Genomic DNA, 16,449 nt, shown 5'->3' on the forward strand with positions numbered 1-16,449 from the left:
ACAACAATTCACATGTAGTTTATAGAGTAGCAAATAATTTCTGGGTAAATTATACCTTGCCTTGTATATTCTTTTTCTAGGGTGTTTCCTGTTCTCTAGATAATGATGCGAGGAGCTCTCATATTTAAATTTGTCTTCTTAAAACATATCTAAAAATTAGGTCATTCTTACTTCCAGTGGCAGAAAGATTTTCCTAGTTATCTAACATATCAATGAAGCATTTGGAAAGATCCTTGCAATTCTCTCAACTAACTCTTCTGTATCCAGGAGCCTTTGAGAAAATGCCTCGGTACTGCTCATTGTTGTAAAAGGGATTTATTGACACACACACACACACACAAAAAATGGCTGCTCTTAGGGAGATGTTTAAGCACTGGGAGAATCTGTCTTTATTTCCTGTTATTTTTTAGAGATGGGAGAAAATCATCAATAAAACTAGGAGATTATACTGCATCCCGCCTGGTTCTAAAGCTTAATTAAATTTGTAGTGTCAGGGTCCTTTCCTTTTCCTTTCCTCTTAAACACAGGTGGCAACAGAATGAAAATGAAACATACAGCTCTCAATTCCCACGCAATATCCAGCCCATAAATATTCTGATGTAATTAGGTATTAAATCTGTATACACAAGAGAAGGACTCAATGAAAAGAAGCATGGAGTTTAAAGAGTTTATAGCTTAATGACCTGAACGCTGAACATTATATATTGGGTTACACTGACCTCTAGAGGTTGATAATAACAAACACTAGCTTATTTTGAAACTACTTGTAGGACAAAGGAGAATTAGAAACCATCAGGGTTGCTAACTTTCAAGTATATAGTGTGGCCCATTTAAAGCCACCCTCAACAAAACAGTTCAGCAAAAACAATGAGGAGTAGGTGTGTTCTGGATACAAATTCTGAGTTAGCCTGTAATTCATTGTTAAAGTGTTAACAACAATTTTAAGCTATTCTAAGTGGAAATTAAAAAAAAAAATCTTAGATCAATTCTTTGGAAAATAAAGAGAAGGTAGGAGAGAAATAAAATGTCTCATCTTATATTTTAATGCTTACATTACAGGGCCCTTCTTTTAAGTATAGAACCATGAATCTTTATGATAACCTTGGTTTTCAGAGTATTATTTTACCTTGGTTCTAAAAAAAAAAAAAGCCCCCCCCCAAAAAAAAAACCTGGAATGAGCTTTTAGTGTTGTTGTTGTTTGTTTGTTTTTTTAACTTGGAGGAAAATAGCTAATTCTTATGTTTAATTTTTTTGTGTGATTAGCTTTTAAAGTTATTATCTCAATGATAGCTTTGTACTTCCTAAATACAAGGCCTCCCTAAAGAGAACCTTAGAATCTCTGAGGGATACTTTAAACCAGTTAGTGTGATATGCCTATATGTTTCTGCATTCATTAGCTTTTTCTCTCTTTCCTTTTAGTTCCCTCTGCCACCATTGTCATTCTTGCCCATGAGACCTGGTCTTCTTACTATCCCCCCAAATCACAAGTATCAAAAAGAGAGAGAGAGAAACATTCCAAGTCTTGCATCTTTCGTACCTAAGCTCTCAGAGCCTGTTAGTCGATCTGATGAGTTAAGACCACCAAACAAGCAACTGGAAGCCTCATTCAAGGTGTTTGTGGATCAGACTCTCAGGTCCTCCAATAGCTCTATTTGGTCCAGAAACATGTGCTCTTTTTGGAAGGCTAACCATCACAGACAACACCTGGAGATGGAGGAGAATAGGAAATTGAAGGAAACAGAACGATGTGACAAAATTCAAATCTCTCACTTTGAAAGAGGGCAGTCTTTGGTATCCTTTGAGAATTTTAAGGAAGGCAACTTTCCTGCAGACAGGGAAGTGGATATGGACTGCCTTGGCAGTGAAATGAGAAAAGCAGAAGAAGAGAACTCTCAATGTCTTCCATCAGAGAAGACAGAGGGTTCCGTAGCCAGAAACTATGAACAAAGTTCAGACGTTGGATGTACCATGCCAATCAAGTCCCAAGAAGCCCAGCATTCAGAAATAACTCTAAGCAAGGATAAAGAGACTAGAAATGATAAAGATGATTCAAAAAGTACTTCAGTGCATAAAGGTGAACTAATTGAGCCAAACCATGTTTTAGAAGAATTTACTGTACTTAAAAGTTTGTACAATGTAATTCCTGACAGCCCCATTGAAAGGCTACTGGAAGATCATAACAACATGGAGACAAATACAAAAATATCAATAGCAGAGGCAAGCAAATCAGAAATGAATGGGATAGTGCCTCTTATCCACATCACTTTCCCTGGAGATGAGACTCCCAAGGAACCAGCAGTAGCCAAGCCAAGCCTCCAAAAAAGAAAGGGCCCCCTTCATAACAATAGCTTCAACATCCATGCACACCAAGAAAATGACAGGCATATGATGAAAACCCATAGAAATAAGTTCGATCCAAAAACCAAGACCAGTAACAGGACACCTCAGAATTTCATGATTTCCATCGATGGTTCCATTAAGCCTACCAAGCATAAAACCAGCATAAAAACTCAAGTTTTCCCTTCTTTGGGGCTTGTTGAGCCCAGACCTCGGCAATCACCCAAGTTTCAAAGGAGAATGCTTCAGACAGAAAAGAAGCAATCAACTTACTGGGCTCTGAAACCTAAAAAGCAAACATTTCCTTGCATCTGTAAAAATCCAGGAATAAAAAAGTCTTTAGTTCCTATCCCTGTTCAACCAATAGAGCCAAGACTACATTACCTAGATCTTAAGTATAGTGATATGTTCAAAGAAATCAATTCAACTGCTAATGGACCTGGAATCTATGAAATGTTTGGGACCCCAGTTTATTGTCACATGAGAGAGGCTGAACGGCATGAAAACAAATATTACCAAGAGATATGCTCAGCTCCATCAGGCAGATGTATCAACGGTAAATGTCGATCTTCACACGGTGAGAGGAGCAGCAATAGCAGAACAAGGCTTTCTCAGAAAAGACCACATGTTAAACCCCCAAAGGCTTTGCTTGGAATTAAACACAGGCACAAAAGTTTAATTTCCAAAGAAAAGGGTTGCAAGGCTGTAGGTAGCAAACTACAAGACGCTGAAAATGGTGGGATTTCAGAACCTGAGTGGCAGATGAAGTCTTTGGGAAATGACTGTCTGTCTTCCAAAGACGAAGTTCAGCCCATGAACTTTGCTCAGACTCATGAACAGTCCACTGAACAGAACAAATTCCTTCCTGTCTTAGATTTGTCCATTGTTGAAGAAGTCTCTATGGAAGAGTCCACCGATGAAGGAGACATTTCTAACAATCAAATTCTTCCCACGAGCCTTCGAGATCTGCATGAACTTGAAGAGCTACATCACCAGACCCCCTTTTTCCTTTCAGAATACAGCAGGGCAGTGCCCAGTGAGAAGAGTTTCAACACACATGTACCACAAGAAAAGCAGAATATAGCATCTCTTGGTAAAATAATTGCCAACCAAATCTTAACGAATGATGTAGAGTTTGACAGTTTGATAGCTACATCTAAAACACTTACGAATCTCTCTTTCCAAGACACACAAGGAAGTGCATCTTCTCAAACATATCAACATAGGGCACATTCTTTGGATCATGATAGTTTAGCTAATAAGTCAATTACACACCAAACATTTGAAAAAACTTTAAATGATGCAAATTCAATTTCCCAAGAAATTCTCGACTCTATAAAGAATGAAGAATTGACAGATGAACTATTAGGTTGTCTAGCTGCAAAACTATTAGCTCTTGATGAGAAAGAAAACAACGCTCGTCAGATAGTGGCAAATGAAACAGATCCTGAAAATATAAATCTCATCTTCAGTAGGAGAGGAAATACCATGCAAGAGTTGGGTGGAGAGACAACAAATGTCAAAATACAGGTTGGTATAATTAGAATCAATGATTTAATTGGGGAGGGAAAGGACCCTAGAGATAATCTGGTTCAAACTCCTTATTTTCAAATGAGGAATCAGAAAGCGTAAACAATTAAATAGTTTTGTCCAGGTCTCATTGTTGCAAGTTTAGCATCCAGGTCCTCTAACTCTTGGGCTAAATTTTTTTTATTATGCTGCTTTACTTCTGGAATTTTGATAGCCCACACTACAATGGAAAATTGTTGGGAATGTTAATACTATAACAAAACTACTTATTTAAATAGTTCAATGTTTTTATACAATGATTAAGTTTTCAATCAACAAATATCAGCAGTGAGATAATTATGGGTAAAGCATCGCTCTCAGTAGTGTGTGAGTAGAAAGAAATTAATATGGTGTGCTGAAGGCCTGGGGCAGGAGCAGGTGTGGGCTAAAGGGGTCAATGGAGGAAAAAAAGGGGACATCTGTAATACTTTCAACAATAAAGATAAATTTTTTTAATTAATAAAAAACATTAAAAAAATAAATTAACATGGGCCCTGAAGGGGCTAGTTCACACTATATCAGGATCAAGAATAAATATTTTAAATAGGTGATCAGAATACTAGGTAAATAATTATACTATAACTAGTTATTGAGAACTTACCAAGTATGAGCAAGAGGCATCATATTGTCTCCTTTATATGCTTCGTAACAGCGCTATGAGATAAATACTAAAGATACTAGCAAGTCCCCATGTTGCAGATGAGGAAACTGAAGTTTATTACTCAGTCAGCCAGTGGTGGGGCCAGACATTCTGATTCCAGCCTCCCACGTTAAATTACTTAATCGCTGTGGAGATATTCCTTGTCCTGAAAGGCCAGCTCTGCCTTCATGGTGATCTTGGTCTCTGCTGGGAGGTAGATTGTGATTCAGAGAGGCCTTCAAGCTGGAGTAGGAAATGGGAGTATGTGGTGCCGGTGTGTCTGAGAGGGGTCTACCGCTCTGCCATTTCAAACTGAAAAAAAGGCTAAAAAGCTAATAAATATAATCATCCAGAGCCCCACCTGACAGTCCTAGAGTAAAACACTGACTTTTTGTGACCTTTTCTTTTTTCACAAAGCCCTTTGCTTTCAATCTGGATAGAGAAATGTGAAAGGAAGGGAAGGAGGAACCCAAAGGACATTTTGGGGCATGCATGCTCATTTGGGAGGAAGGTGACCCTGCAGGTTGTCTTGTTCGTAAAGGGCCTTCACCATGCCTCTGCATCACCATCATCATTTACTTCTAAGGACTGGTAAAAGAGATCAAAACAAAGCATTTAGTCAGGATCAACCAATTGGAAAACATGATCTGAATTCTACAAAGAGATACTTGTTTCCTCCCTTCCAGGGCAGGGCCTCTCACAGTTTACTGTGAATGCAAATCTCGTGGGGATCATGTTAAAATGCAGACACTGATTCAGTATGTCTGGGGCCTGAGATTCTGCCTAACAAGCACTCAGGTGATGTTGATACAGCTGTCTGCAGATTCTCCCTTGCGTATCAAGGGTCTACAGGGCCGTGGATCTTCAGTGTGTTGCACCTCGTCTTGACTACTACATTTGCTTGTTATGGTTGTGGGTGTGTGCATGAGAGAGGATCTTATCTGTATGTATGTTTGTGTGTAAATGTAAATATGTGTATATAAGTATATGCTTATGTAAATATGTTTGTATTTGAGTGTGTATGTGTTGTGGAAGTAAGTGAAGAACAAAGGCATTTATTCAGAGCTCACTATAGCAAAGGAGTCGGCCACCATCACTTGCATTTGGCAACAAGTCAAAAGTAGGCAGAGGAGTGGGAAAGTTTCATAGTGGAAAAAGGGAAGGCTTCAGGTATGACCTGATCGGAGGCTGTTGGCATGGGTTAACCAGGCGTCCTCAAACTACAGCCCGCGGGCCACATGCGGCCCGCCGAGGACATTTATCCGGCCTGCCGGGTGCCACTGCCTGTCCTGCTTAGCAGCCGACTCGTCCCGGACCCGCAGTGCACATAGGAATTTGTTCATAGTTGTTTTTTTAAACTATAGTTTGGCCCTCCAACGGTCTGAGGGACAGTGAACTGGCCCCCTGTTTAAAAAGTTTGAGGACCCCTGGAAGCAGAAGGGGCATCCAATGTAATTAGTTACGGGTGCATATTTGCCTTTTCCTAGTTAGCTGATCCTAAGTTAGAAGGAAGGAAGCCACCTCTTCTCTTCTCTTAGAGTTTAATGGTGAATTTTTTTTTTATCTCGTTCTCCCAGAGACATAGTAATGGGTTCGGAATATATGACGAAGAGAAATTTCTCGATGAAAAGAAGATATTTTCTGAAAATAGTTTAAAGTATGAAGAAGCCATCCTGTGGACCAAGGGTGAGATCCTTGGGAAGGGAGCCTACGGCACCGTAAGTTAAATGGGAAACAAGATGAAACCCCAAACCCCCACCCCTCCTTGACCCCTCCCTCTTCTTTAGTACTCTGAGTGAGCCCTCCCCTCCCCACCCCACCTCATACTCATTATTTAGAACTATTTCAGTTGGGAGTAACAGGAAACCCAAACAAACTGGCTTAGGGAAAAGGCGGTTCACTGCTTTATGTAACTAAAGGATCTCAAGTAGGTCTGGCTCCGGGCACAGGTGTTTCAGGGGTGAAACAATGTCATCAGGATCTGGCCTCTCTAATCGCCTTCCAGCTCTCATTCTCAGGTTCCTTGTGCTTGTACAATGGCCATCACATTTCTAGCCTCTCCTTCTCCTAAGTTCAAGTCCAGTGGGAAAGAAATCTCTTTGTTCAGCAGCTCAGAGTATGTTACCAGAAGTGGGGAGAATCATTGCTGAATGGAAGAAACAAAAGATGTTCCTTACATTTTGTGAATTGGAAAAAAGATCACTTGAAGTCCTAGCAGTATTGATAGTATTTACATAGATTGGTAAAGAGAAGACTGTCCCCCAGATAACGCATGTTACGCTTCTAGTTGGAGACATTTGTGGCATTAGTGAAAAGGAAGACTTGGCAGAGGTGACTGCTGAATTTTCGCAGGACCTGCCTTCCTCTGTCTCCTTTGAGCTTTAGTGCTGGGACTGACCAGCAAACCCTGAGTGATGGATGAATGATTATTCTGACAGCCGTTTCTGTGAAAGAGAGGGCTAAGGGACTGCCTGACTAGAGAAACCAAACCACCCTGTTCACCTGTCTCCTTAGGCTGTTATTGTAACAACAGCTTGAACTAAAATTAACCATTAGATACTATCAGTTGGGTAAGCATCCTTGAGAAGACACGTGCATCTGCAGTGTCCTTTAAGCAAGGACGTCTGAAGACTAAGCGTAAGGATTCCAGTAAACACCTGGGAGCTTGCACGTACACGGACTTGTTTGGAAAGGTCAAGGCAGGGGCGGTTGCCTTCAGTTAACTCCCCCTGGAGGTTCCAACCTTTCGGAGTTTGCTCCTTACAGACTTACAACCAAGACCCATGCTTCCCCACACTTTACCACTGAAATAGCCCTATTTTAGTTATTACACAAGGAGCTTTCCCAAACCACCATCTCAGTTAGTCATTGTAGATATCTGTGCAGTAAGAACTGTACCTCAGCTTTGTAGATGAGAAAAAACTGAAGTCACAACTGTTATACAACTTACCCAAGTTACACAGCTGGGGATGGGTGAAGCCAGGATCTAATCAATACAGGCCACTTGTGATATCCACTCACCATGCTGCTCATCCCCATCTTAGCTCTACTGAAATGCTGGTTATATTTAATCATAGGTATTGGTTTGCTTCTAGGTATATTGTGGTCTAACTAGCCAAGGAGAGCTAATAGCTGTAAAACAGGTAGCTCTGGATACCTCTGATAAATTATCTACTGAAAGAGAATACCGGAAACTGCAGGAAGAAGTGGATTTGCTCAAAGCACTGAAACATGTCAACATTGTGGCTTACTTGGGGACATGCTTGGAAAAAAACACCGTGAGCATTTTCATGGAGTTTGTTCCTGGTGGCTCAATCTCCAGTATTATCAACCGTTTTGGGCCATTGCCTGAGATGGTGTTCTGTAAATACACAGAACAAATTCTGCAAGGTGTTGCTTATCTCCACGAGAACTGCGTGGTGCATCGAGATATCAAAGGAAATAATGTTATGCTCATGCCTACTGGAATAATAAAACTGATCGACTTTGGCTGTGCCAAACGTTTGGCCTGGGCTGGCGTAAATGGCACTCACAGTGACATGCTTAAGTCCATGCATGGGACTCCCTACTGGATGGCCCCAGAGGTCATCAATGAGTCTGGCTATGGGAGGAAGTCGGACATCTGGAGTGTGGGCTGCACTGTGTTTGAGATGGCCACAGGCAAGCCTCCGCTGGCATCCATGGACCGGGTAGCAGCCATGTTCTACATTGGTGCACACCGGGGGCTGATGCCACCCTTACCTGAACACTTCTCAGAAAACGCAGCGGACTTTGTGCGCATGTGCCTAACCAGGTAAGAAACTGAAGGCAGGAAGAGGAAGATAAATGCCCAGAGATTTCAAGCAGCTCACATTTCCCCTGCAATATATGGCCCATTCAAACCTCCACTAGAATTATGAAATCAGGGAGTGATTTTTGTACTGAAAGGAATCATCATAAGTCATTTTGGATGGCTGTGTGCCTTGTTGTATCAGAGGAAGAGCCTCCTAGAAGGGGAGAAGTTTTTATTTCTAAATGATTTATATCACTTTTTTCCCAAAGTATTTCATTTTTATTTCCATTTTCACCTGGGCTATTCTTAGTGGTCATTTGCTCCAAAACTTATCCAAAGATGCCAGTTTAACCAAAAGAATGCCTTGGAATAAATCATTGCAGGTAACTATTGGCTGGTTCATTAGTTCATTGACTGGTTCATTGGCAAAAGCTTTTTGATTTCTTGAGGGGAAAAAACAAAAGCACAGTTGTACTAATTGAGCAACTGTCTCCCTTTACTTTATGCTCTTCCAAGAGTGCCCCAAATAGGATCATTTTAATTAATCAGCAACACATATTTAAATATCTCCCTAACAGCCTCCATTCTGGATTCCTGTGCCTTGAAATTTTAAAAATAAATGTAATGCTAGTTAAAAGTGCATTAAGCTTTTTTAAAATTATAATTTTACTTGTGTATAAATTATACCCTAAACAAACTGAACAAAACCACAATGTGAAAAATAGGGCCTACTTTTTAATCATAATTGCGGCTGTTTTTTGAACAATTACTTATGTGCAAGACATTGTTGAACAGCTGTATATACATTATGTATTTCTCCCAATGAGTTAGGTATTACTGTTATTTCCATGTTACTGATGAGGAAAGAGTCTGAGTCACTTGCCTAAGATCACACAGCTGAAAACTGCACACTGGGCTCAATCCATCTGTTTGACTGGCAGAGGTTGTACTTTCTTCTTAAAGTTGGCATTTTTAGTCAAGTAGATCTGGTTGGCATGCACATTTTTGGATGTTGCTTCTAATGTGGTTTTCCTCTCCTAGGGACCAGCACCAGCGCCCCTCTGCTGTTCAGCTCCTGAAGCACCCCTTCTTGAAGAGAAGTTACTGAATACGCACCAACACTTTCTTTCCAGTTCCATTACAGAGCCTGTTATTGCTTCATTGTGGGAATGATGTTAAAGGACCTTGGTTTTCCTACTGGAAAGTCGATCTAACCCAGTTTAACTAGATCCTACAGTGTCGCTACCTGAAAAGTTTGTTACATAGTCTCTCTAAGGTTCGGGCACGATTACTTATGTATATGTGAATTTTTTTTTTAAAGACAATAAAAACAAAAAACCCCACGTATTCCAGTGTTTACAGTTTTGACTATCCAGAAACTATAATCTCTATTGCTTATACAATATTTCTTTTTATTTTTGTCCTGTCCATTTTAACATTAGTTTAAAATAAATTGTGAAAACAAACAAAAAAAAATTGTACTTAATTGCTCAGTGGGTAGATACTTATTTTTTACAAAAGAGACTTGAGGAAAGTGAAAGGTTAAAAGTAGAGAGACACTAGGTTCTGTTTATTTTGGGCTACAATCTTAACCTTGCAGGTGATGGGAGCGTCAAGGTCAACAGGAAGAGCAAAAGGCCTTAGTATTTCACTATCAGAGGGCCCCAAACTCCTCTGAAGTCTCCAACTACAAGCGGGTTATACTAGGGGCCTCATAAACCTCAGACTGCTTTTCCTATAACTTATAGTATGATTTGAGGTCTTCACTTTTTTGTAGAATGAATTAAGTCATTGCCACATGTAGAACTAGCTAAACCTAGCCCACTGGTTTATAAAGCTAGACTGGATAAGGGGAGAGGATCAGCATGTATAAACTTTCAGGGCACCCCGGCCCCTTCACTCCAAGAACATCCCCACTTAGGCCACTCTTCACCTTCACATCCCAAACACTGATAAACCTCACCAAAATGAACATGGACAAGTTGTCAAAATTTTACAAGCCCTTGTTTTAAGTTGGTGGACTAAGCATATTTGATAAGGTTTCTATAGCAGGATTTTTTTTTAAACTGGCTATCATTTCAACATGTTACAACCACAAACTTGAGGTGCATTCCAACACCAGTTGTCAGACTGTTAAAGTCAGGCTGCTGCTGCAGGGTTTGAGAAATACATGTGAAATGAAGTCCAGCTGAGGTAAAACAGGTTTTACTTTGGTCAGCATGCTTAGATGGGTTTTTGTGAGAATACTTTCCTTCTTTCTCTCCAGTTTGTACAGTTTTTTTTCTCATAGTTGAGAGGAATTTAGGGATATGTTGTCTCTTATTTTACTTACAAGCATACCTCATTTTATTGTGATTTGCTCTATTGCATTTCACAGATGTTTGGTTTTTTCTTTCTTTCCTTTTTTTTTTTTTTTTTTTACAAATTGAAGGCAAGACCCTCCGCCAGCAAAAGGTTTGCAACTCGCTTTATTGCAGTGCTTTGGAACTTAACCTGCAATCTGAGTTATGCCTGTACTTGTTTATCAACATAACATGAAACATCATTTTGTTCAAGTAGGGCTTACATTTAAAATTTTTAGTTGGGATCCTAAGTATTATTTAAAATCTGAGTGGTCTTACCTTATTTTGGAGCAAGTATTTACGTTCAAGCCTATTAAACCTTATGGGGAAAGGGCAGTGATTCAGATGTTTGTACTATGTATACAAATGACAGTAATGGACACGTGTCTTTGGTGCTAACAAACCTATCCCTCCTTTATTGATATAGAATTCTGAAGTATTGGAATATGAAACAGACCCTTCAAAACTTTAAAGTTTCGCCCTAGCCAGTTTAGCTTAGTGGATAAAGCATCAGCCTGTGGACTGAAGGTTTGATTCTGGCCAAGGGCATATGCCTGGGTTTCGGGCTCGATCCCCAGTAAGGGGCGTGCAGGAGGCAGCCAACCAATGATTCTCATCGTTGATGTTTCTCTCTTTCCTCCCTTCCTCTCTACAATCAATATATATATATATATATATATATATAAAAAGAAAAAAAAAACTTTAAAGTTTCAATAGGCCAGCCTTGGTCCTAAGAAGAGCTTTCTGTTTGTTGGTCAGTTAAGACATGAGATTGGAATTAGCTCTCATCATCGCCCAAATGTTTGACGCTTTAGAGCTTACTCAGTAGGAAAAGGGTCTGGAAGGAGACTGCGAGTGCAGATAGGTGGAGTTGGGAGGGCTAGCATTCATTGAGCTCTTATTAGAAAAATGCACATCATTTACTTCTTGCTGCTGTTTGGGTTGGTAGTAATTCCATTTTATTAATGAACAGGGCTCAGAGCTACACAATCTTCTCAAGGTCATCCAAGTGGTAAGTGGGTGTTGGGACTGCCACCCAGATTTGTCTGACTTTAGAGCACTTTCCCTGCTGCCTCCCAGATTCATGGTTTAAAAATAAAATCAGTTACATCATTAAACTTTATTCAAACAAAACTTCACTGGGATGCTGATAAACCCACCAGGCCTGTTAGTGGTTTTGATTACCTGAATGTTGTGAAAAGCTTTTCACTTGGCAGTATTGCCTTCCCCTCTGACCACCTCCCTTTTTACCAATCACAATGCCCATTTTCACATTCAGAGGTGCATTTCATTATGGGGTGAATCTTCCTGTATGCTCTGGGCCCCAAGCTCAACCAAAGGAAATAAAACTCCCCAAGTAAACTTCTAAAAGCAGTTCCAGTTCTATGGCATTTGTGGCCATTTCTCAGCGGCTGAATTAGGAGTTGCCATAGTGGGAAAGAGTGATCTCGAGAGTATGGGACTGGGAACATGCTGTATTCCACTCAACTGCTCTATCGACCCTCCTGCATGACCACTACACCAGCCCTGGGACTTCCAGTGTAATGAGTTGCTCTGAGATGAAAAACTCAATCAGCTCAATGAGCAGCCAAAAGCCTCCATCACCTACTGGTTTGTCTTTATTCCTCATACTTGCTGCACTTGTATGAATTCAAAGCAGCTACATAATGTAGAAACTTGCATTTAAAAAGGCTTTCCCTGACCTGACTGGTTTGGCTCAGTGGATAGAGCGTCGGCCTGCAGACTGAAAGGTCCCAGGTTCTATTCCAGTCAAGGGCATGTACCTTGGTTGTGGGCACATCCCCAGTAGGGGGTGTGCAAGAGGCAGCTGATTGATGTTTCTAACTCTCTATCCCTCTTCCTTCATCTCTAAAAAAATCATTAAAATATACTTTAAAAAAATAAAAATAAAAAGGCTTTCCAGCTGATGAACTTTTGACAGTGTTGGTAGTCTACATCTTCACTGGTTCTCAACGAAGTTAACAAGTCTTTGCGGATGGCATTAGTGTGAGGTGGGAACAGCAAACACTCAGAGGAAAAGCTCTATTATACTGTCCTATTGCCATGGCTGCCAAACTTGTGAAAAACCACGGCTGAAGTCAACCCTAAAGCAGTTGCTACTATAGGTTATGACTTCAAAGACTGAAAACACTGAGTTCAGGTGTATCTCTGGACATTCATAAGGTTTAAATAAGCCTCTTAATTTAATGGCAAAATGATAAAAACCCTAATTAGTGAGGTCCTCCATTGCTTTAAGAGGTGATGTTGCAGGGAGGTAACAGGCAGAGCCATATAGTAGTTAAAACAAAAATGCACAATTTTTAAAAATTATATTGAAAACAAGAGGAAAAATGAGGGAAGAAACAATGGAGTAGGATGAATCACCAAATGGAATTACTACGTCTGGTTAACTGGAATTACTGACTTTATAACATTTCTAAATAAAACTCATGTAATTTATTATATGCTAACAATAATACCTTACTGGTGTTATCAACAAGATGAAGACAAACCTTTTAATGTGATTTCAAAACATTTCAATTTGGGCTTAAAATGCATTTTGGAGGAAGTAGCTTTTCTACCCTAGTTCTGTGTTATTAAAGCCATGCAAGACTTCCATTTTTTTTTTTCAGGTGGAAGGTGCAGTAAGTCAGTGGAGATGGGAGGATGGGGGAAGGGGTTGGAGAAGAGCAGCAATATTAGTTTAATTAGATTTTTATGGTTAATCCCCCTCCCATATAATGCAACTACTTACTCTTTGGTTTTTGTGGAGGTGACAAAAGAGGTTAAACAAAAAAATCGCAAAGTATGAATTAGAGTGAACAACCCGAGTTCTATAAATGGGAGGCATGCAGTGCTTAAGCACATGTTGGAAGTTTATGCATCTAGATTGGCCTTCATCATTCTCCCTAATACCCCAAACATACACCTCTATTAGGATGCTCTCCCATATCATGTTCTTTTTAGCCCTTCCAATCACCCACACCTTAAACCTCACACCCTATGATAGGTACTATCACCAACATGTTGTAGGGAAGAAAGTGGTGGGGCCGAGACTGGAATGCGGACATTCTGATCCCTGAGACCATACTCCTTGATGGTATCTGAATTTACTCAGAGTAAGTTATACTAGGAGACCTGATTTTCCACATTTCCCAGAGACTGAAACTTATTTCTGATTCACATTAACAAGACATATTAGAACCTTGGATTTATGTTGTGAATACACAAATTTTATTAATTCCTTGTAATAGATACTGAACTGAAATTCAATGACTGACTGAATTCATGCCATATACACATATTCCTGGTTTTGGATTTTCTATCAGCAAACATCTCATTCAATAGTTCTTGGGGGATTCAGAAAATGAAATACCAGTCATTGTTGACAACAAAATGAGTACATGTGCAGTTTTTCAAACCTAGTGAAACTGCTTGAAAATAGTAACGTACTCATTAACAATAGGCAAATCAAATTAAACCAACAACTGAACAGGTTTAAGTGAGGCTTCCCTCAAAAACTTTGAAATTAGTCTTCAGAATTTACTTTTGGGACTGATGGATCACAGTGAACAAGTCACCTTTATAAGAACAAAATTGTTCCTAGCCACACAACCTTCAATGTACCTTGCTTACCAACCTACCCAAAGAACCTGTTAGGCAGAACAGATACTGGAAAGTTACATAGGCCACAAAAAGTCACAGGCGCAAAAGCTAGCTCTGCCCAACTCTACATTGTGGAAAAATGGATGCATGGCATCAGACTGAAAACAATTTGAGCATCCCAGACTCACTGGCTGTAAAGATGTGTCAGAGGCAAACTTCTTTTACAAAATAAGCAACATGTCAGCTTACACTGATCAAATTTCAGATATTAACATAGCTGAACTTTAAATTCTCAAATGAACACATTTGTATAATAAGTTGGCACCCTGGGCAGCCAGGGACAGAATGTGCTGCTTTTCTAATGTAAAAATGCCTGTCTAAATCAGCCCATTATAAACAAACCAATTCGTGCACAGGTGGAGTCCCTCGGCCTGGCCGGTGACTGGGGCCAATCAGGGCCGTCTAGTCCAATTTGGGGTAGGGACTGCGGGAGGTTGGCTGTGGGAGCACATTGACCCCAGGGGCAGCTCCTGCGTTGAGCATCTGCCCCCTGGTGGTCAGTGCACATCATAGCTACCGGATGGTCAATTGGTCGACCAGTCATAATGGTTGCTTAGGCTTTTATATATATAGATGGGCACATGAGACAGCAAGATGCCTAAAGATGCCTACCATTACCTAGCAATTCAGTCATGGTACTAGGTGAGAAACTATTACTTTCTATTTAGATAAAATTTGAGAAGAGACTTCTTGAGAATACAATCTTCTTCATTTACAGATAATACCATGTTAAAAAAAAGTCCTTACTTATTTCTAAAGCCCTAAAATATCTCATCAACCAAGGGTACTTAAAGAGTATATTAACAGTCATTCACTGTCTATTTCTAAGGTTGGTTAAGAGATAAAAATCAGCAATTTAACTGATCAAATATAACAACAATGTGCTCTAAATGCTTTTAAGGCAAGGCATTCCATAACAAAAAAAAACACTTTAAATTCGTTATCTAAAATAGACCTCAACTAGTCATTTCTTTAGTTCTAAAGGGATAGACAAGCCAAAATTAAGGTGTTCAACAGACAAGAGGAAAATTCTGATGTCCTATCCTAAATTAAATTACATCAGGCTGGAGGGTGGGAGACAGGAAGTAAATCAGTTAACAGAGTCTAGGAATGAAACCAACAAAAGACTGTTTATATTCCTGAACGTATGTTGAAACTGGGAATTAACTTCCAGGTTCCTATGATTATCCAGAGAACAGCCATCACCAGATGATGCCTCATCCAGTTTACACATGAATATTCCAAACTGTTGCCCACAACCAATACAAATGCATCAAACACCTTTCCTTTACAGCCTTAGAATGGTCCCTGTTACACCTTTTCCAGCCCTTTTATCTAGAACCAATGTAAATTCTTTCATAACTTACACCTTTCTTCTCCAAACTCATTGTATGAAAGAGCCCCATTCATCCCAGGATGGTGGTCGTGTTTGTCTTCTCCATCGAGCCCTGGACTGGTGGCTTAGACTGTCCACCCCAGGACCTGACCCTTACTCTGGCTAGCCCTATTTTTCAGAAAAACTTTCGGCTTTGAAGATTTCTAACAGTACAAAGTAATGTAAATACCCCTCATGAAATTCTGTATGAAATCAGGTATCATGGTAGAAATTTTCTTGGACTCTTAAGAACTCTAACCAGAATGAATAGCAGGCTCATAGGAAGAGCCAGATGCATCTATAAATACACTCAAAGATAAAATTAGGGATGATTCATGACTTTTCAGTATTTAAAAACCTGCAGTAAGAAAGGAACCTCAGATTTAAACAAGAAAAAATAGCTAGGATTTTTGCAAGGTCTTACCAATAAAGACTACTGACAGTTTTGTAAAGTAGGCCTCCAGGAAAATTTCTGTGAAAAGATATTCCTTTGCTTTGGTTCTGAAATATTGTGTTTTAAAGTAGCTAAGGCAAATATTAGTGGGCACAGCTCAATGTTGGCAGTTGGTCGAAAGAGGTAAAGTAAAGCCTTTGTATGCAGTGTGCTTCTGCATAAAAGTAACAACCTATGACCTGGGGAGAACACAACTAAAAAATGAATCACTCTTTTATACGCTGTAAAAGATAATGCTTTTTAATATTTCAAATAGTTTTAAAAATCTCATCAAAAATGTTTCACCTTAACAGT

The 16,449-nt window shown here is 39.7% G+C and overlaps 1 protein-coding gene across 1 annotated transcript in view; it reads left to right on the forward strand.

The window, feature by feature from the left end:
• The window catches only part of MAP3K19 (mitogen-activated protein kinase kinase kinase 19), a gene marked incomplete at both ends in the record, with an annotated part of 62,195 nt that extends 52,769 nt beyond the window's left edge, over positions 1–9,426 (forward strand). Inside the window, 4 exons of the mRNA XM_080668268.1 lie at positions 1,420–3,867; positions 6,124–6,264; positions 7,642–8,339; positions 9,360–9,426. Of these exons, the coding sequence (XP_080524394.1) occupies positions 1,420–3,867; positions 6,124–6,264; positions 7,642–8,339; positions 9,360–9,426 (3,354 nt within the window). The remainder of the gene's footprint in view (positions 1–1,419; positions 3,868–6,123; positions 6,265–7,641; positions 8,340–9,359) is intronic.
• Between the last annotated feature and the right edge of the window lie 7,023 nt (positions 9,427–16,449).

The sequence above is a fragment of the Plecotus auritus genome, assembly GCF_963455305.1.
Source record: "Plecotus auritus genome assembly, chromosome: 5".
NCBI classification, from domain to species: domain Eukaryota; kingdom Metazoa; phylum Chordata; class Mammalia; order Chiroptera; family Vespertilionidae; genus Plecotus; species Plecotus auritus.